Below are 4652 nucleotides of genomic sequence, written 5' to 3'. Positions count from 1 at the left end.
GCAGCATCACACCGCGGCTTCACATTGAGGCATCACACAGCAGCATCATACCGCGGCATCACACAGCAGCGTCACACAGCAGTGTCACACATCGTTGCACTGTGTAAAAGCTGTTTTGTGCTGCAGAGAGCTGAAAGAGCGCCTGAAGCCGGAGCTGCTGGAGCTGATCCGCCAGCAGAGACTCAACCGGCTCTGCCAGGGAACCATGTTCAGGAAGATCAGCAGCCGGAGGCGGCAGGGTGGGTGGAGCCTCCTGCTGGCCTCATGGCCTTCAGTAGATCAGTACTAATCAGCGTTTCCTTTGCTGCGCTCAGACAAACTGTGGTACTGCCGCCTGTCGCCCAACCACAAGATGCTGCACTACGGCGACGTGGAGGAAGACGCAGAGAACCCGGCCATCGAGACGCTGCAGGACAAGAGTGAGTCCAGCTGCTGCTGTGAGCGGCAGCAGGTCAGGATGCGGCTGGAGGATAATCACCAGCTGCTGGCAGAGCTACACGTAAAATACAGACCAAGCCAGAAGTTTACATTCACCGGCCTGCAGTTAAAACACAAAGTTCTCACCAAATGATTCGTGATAAAACAACGTCTCTGCCTCTGGTGGCGACTCTTCCATCATAAAAACAACAAAATGCTCGAGTCGTTTCTCAGGAGATTTTCAATGGACTCGAAATAAAAAAGTTTTCTTTACCCATCAAAATAACAGAAATATTCTCTGAGCTGACTTCGTACAAAAATGTAAATATAAACGTTAATTTTATGGTATGAAAAGTTTCACTCCTTCACCAGCCAATCAGATCAACCCGGGAAAAAAATGGCTCTACCGTTAGCATAACCTTGGATCAATAACATTATTTAGCAAATAATAAATTAATTCTTAATAGTCTGCAACACTCCCTGTTTAACCAATGAGGACCAGCCCAGATGATGATGTCATAGCTCTGGAGGCTTCTCTGCTGTTCTTAAATTCTACATTTAAGGCTCTATTTTGTGGATCGATCAGTTTGTCATGTGACGCCCTGCGGGCCGTTTCATTGGCTGCTTCCTCTGATTCTCCCTCCAGTCCCAGTGGCAGATATCAAAGGTTTGCTGACCGGGAAGGACTGTCCTCACATGAAGGAGAACAAGGGCAAGCAGACCAAGGTCAGTCTGCTTCTTCTTCTCTGGTCTCCCTGCTGTCAGACGGTGAGTTAAAGCTTTCGTCTTCTTCTGCTGCAGGAAGTCCTGGATTTGGCCTTCAGCATCACCTACGATGTGGAGGAGTGCAGCCTGAACTTCATCGCCCCCTCCAGGACAGACGTGAGTATGACCGATCCTCGTTGTAGTGCCTGCGCCCCCTGCTGGTCCTGACGTGTCCGTTCCGTCAGTTCTGCCTGTGGACGGACGGACTGAGCGTCCTGCTGGGCCGGGACATGAGCAGCGAGTCGATGCGCAGCGAGCTGGAGATCCTGCTGTCCATGGAGATCAAGCTCCGCCTCCTGGACCTGGAGAACGTCCCCATCCCCGACGGCGCCCCCGCCGTGCCCAAACCGCCCAGCAACTACAACTTCTGCTACGACTTCAGCCAGACGGAGCAGTAGGCCAGCTCTGGGCGGGTTCTGGTTCTGGACGGGGTCCGGCCCGTCCATCCCGGCTCCTCTTCTTATCTGACAGATTTCAGCTCTTTACTGAGGGCGGTTCCGTAGAACCGATCCAGATCTTCTTGCAGAACCAGTTTTAATCCAGAAAGCAGCAGCTGACCCGTTTCCAGCTGCCAGGAGACCCTGGTTCTTCCTGGTTCTTCCTGGCACTTCCTGGCTCTTTCTGGTACTTTCTGGCACTTCTTGGTTCTTCCTGGTACTTTCTGGCTCTTCCTGGTTCTTTTTGGCACTTCCTGGCTCTTTCTGGCACTTCCTGGCTCTTCCTGGTTCTTCCTGGTACTTCCTGGTTCTTTGGTACTTTCTGGCTCTTCCTGGTTCTTTGGTACTTTCTGGCACTTCCTTGCTCTTCCTGGCTCTTCCTGGTACTTCCTGGTTCTTCCTGGCTCTTCCTGCCTGAGCGGTGCGGCTGCTTGTGTGACGATGCATTTAAAGTGTCTTGACATTCAGAGAATCGTTGCTTCGCTCCAGTTCGGCCCAAACGCTCCAGACTTTTAGAAAACGGTTCTGGTGCTGCAGCGAATCAAACCGTTTTTCTGTTTCCATGCGGTTCAGAAACTGTGGAGCTTTTTTGCATCAGTTTCAACAGATTTTGTACCAAATCTGGTTATTCCTGTACGATTCGGTGTTTCGGTACGTGACTGAAGGCTTCGGTCGGCTCATTTCAACTGATTTCACTTTAATGCTTTTTATGAATTTACACCAATAAACAGTTTGAATTAGAAACATTTATTTTTCATCTTTTAGTCTGGATGTTGGTAAAGCAGGAGAAAAACAGCAAAGTAGAAAAAGCATCAAAGGAATTTTTATCAAATCCAGTAAAAATAAAAGTTTCACTGGATTTTCTTCATTTCACCAAAAGTTTATCAATGAAACTGAAATCATGTTCCAGCTGATTCCTGCAGACGGATCAGAACCAGAACGTTTCCTTCTCCAGCGACTCGTGACCAACTGAGTTCCCGGGTTTTTCCTGAGCTGACAGGAAGTACCGAGTCGGAACAGGAAGTGGAGGAAGCGCTGCAGAGCGGCTGGAATGTTCTGATCCAGGAGGAGCATCGGGATCCTGAGCCGTCACGGCCAGAACCGGCTGGCCAGCTGGGTCAAAGGTCAACAAACGCTGAAACAGACTCATTAACGGAATCAGAAAATAATTCATCAACTTAAAGTTATTATTCTAAACAGATCCTGCTGCATTCAGAAATCACTTTAAATAAATCTTCACATCATTCCTTCTCTGGTTTTAAATAAGCAATAAAAACTCGGTGCGTCTGAAAGCTTCAGTTCCAGCTTCAGTCGGTCAGCGTCGGGTCTGCCGCACAAATCAGCTTGTGATGGACGTTTTCCAGAAACGGCAGCTGTGATTGGAGGAGGTCCACCGTCGTCATGGAGATGTTTTTACATCTGGACACGTCGAGCGTCTTCAGGCGTCTGCAGTGCTGCATGAGCAGGTGCAACGTCCTGCAGAGGACAGGGAGTACGGCAGGCCGATTTAGCATAAAATCAGGTTCATGACATCCACATTCTGAAACTCATAGCTGAAGTTTTATCTGACGGGTATGAATGACATCAGATTTACACATGGAGGCTTTAATTCATCACATCTGCAATTAATTACACAAACATATCAGATAAATTATGACTTGAATAAACTATCATATGCATTGATTATGATCGTTTAATAATTGTTGGTGATTCACGTTGACAACCTGAAGACTGAGGGGCTAAAAAGCTSTTTAATATATTAGAGAGTTTTGGTTTAACTCAACATGTCAAACAAGCAACACACACTCAGGGACACACACTGGACCTGGTTATCAGGGTGTGAATATTTCCAATGTCTCTGACTGAAGTCGCCTGTCGGATCATTTCCTGTTTTCTTTGACAGTTTTTATCTGTTAACCCTCTTGGACAAACAGCTACTATCACAAAACGTACTTTCACAGAAAACAGCAGAAACATTTACCGTATTTTCCGCACTATAAGGCGCATAGAACAGACGCTACAGGAGAGGCTGGAGTTACGTGATGCATCCACTAGATGGAGCTGCACTGAAGGGAATGTCAACAAAACAGTCCGACTCGGGTCAGCGAGGAGAGGAGAGGCTTCTGGGCCGGACGATGGTCACCGTTCAGCATGTTGGTGGAGAACCTGGTGCTGAATGACCTGCAGACGACCCGATCATCAGGTCGGTAGGTAGATGGGTCAGTCAAACTTTATTAACAAACCAGCGTTCTGACAACTATCCCAGCATGCACTGCGCGCTTCTTGTACGGGGAAAATGAAGTCGGCGGCTGCTTGCCGTAGCTGCTGGACCTGTTGGGGCTCCATGTTGGTCCATATATAAGGAGCACTGTCGGCTTTGGAGGAAATGTAAGGTTTTTAGGTGCCTTATAGTGCAGAAAATACGGTAATCAAATCTGCTCTTCTTCCTCACTCTGAAGTTATAATGACGTAGATAAGTTGGTGGATGATTTTCAGTGCAAACTTTCAGATATCATTGATTACATTGCCACCACTAAAGTGAAGGTTGTGACTGGTAGGAAGAAATGGAGAAATGCACAAGTAGTTCAATCTGCCGTAGGGCCGAACGGAGATGGCGTAAAGGTCAACAGCACGTTTATTATGAGAACTATGACAACACTAAAACATGCCAGAGAGGCTCTTTGCAGATGTCATAAACAAAAACACTAACAACGCTCGAGCTTTATTTGCTACTGTTGACAGGCTCACAAACCCTCCTATGACGTTACCACCTGAACTTCAATCTAATGCCTGCAACAAGTTTTTCAAGTTTCTTCTCAGAGAAAATTTTTTTTTAAATCAGAGGATTAATCTGCACATCGGCTCTAAAACCAGAACCAAAGCTGGGCCCACTCAAAATAAATACAGGAATAATGACCCAATTTCTACTACTTAGTTCTAAAACCCTAGAAGAAACGATAAGTCGGTGAAGCTCCAGTTCCGACCCTCACATTTCTGTAACTCCTGCCTGTCATTAATGATCTGATCCAATAG

At 47.2% G+C, this 4652-nt stretch overlaps 2 protein-coding genes across 2 annotated transcripts in view; one reads left to right on the top strand and one right to left on the bottom strand.

Annotated features, from left to right (window-relative positions):
- Positions 1-2358, top strand: part of elmo3 (engulfment and cell motility 3) — a 17477-nt gene extending 15119 nt beyond the window's left edge. Inside the window, exons 17-21 of the mRNA XM_008412680.2 lie at positions 127-239; positions 315-419; positions 1064-1143; positions 1219-1299; positions 1368-2358. Coding sequence (XP_008410902.1) covers positions 127-239; positions 315-419; positions 1064-1143; positions 1219-1299; positions 1368-1580 — 592 coding nt within the window. The 3' untranslated portion in view covers positions 1581-2358. The remainder of the gene's footprint in view (positions 1-126; positions 240-314; positions 420-1063; positions 1144-1218; positions 1300-1367) is intronic.
- fbxl9 (F-box and leucine rich repeat protein) overlaps positions 2351-4652 on the bottom strand; it is a 13371-nt gene continuing 11069 nt past the window's right edge. The window contains exon 8 of the mRNA XM_017305184.1: positions 2351-3095. Coding sequence (XP_017160673.1) covers positions 2927-3095 — 169 coding nt within the window. The 3' untranslated portion in view covers positions 2351-2926. The remainder of the gene's footprint in view (positions 3096-4652) is intronic.

This window comes from Poecilia reticulata, linkage group LG6, assembly GCF_000633615.1.
Source record: "Poecilia reticulata strain Guanapo linkage group LG6, Guppy_female_1.0+MT, whole genome shotgun sequence".
Lineage (NCBI taxonomy): Eukaryota > Metazoa > Chordata > Actinopteri > Cyprinodontiformes > Poeciliidae > Poecilia > Poecilia reticulata.
The sequence above is the reverse complement of the archived record's forward strand: the minus strand, read 5'-3'. Positions and strand labels throughout refer to the sequence as shown.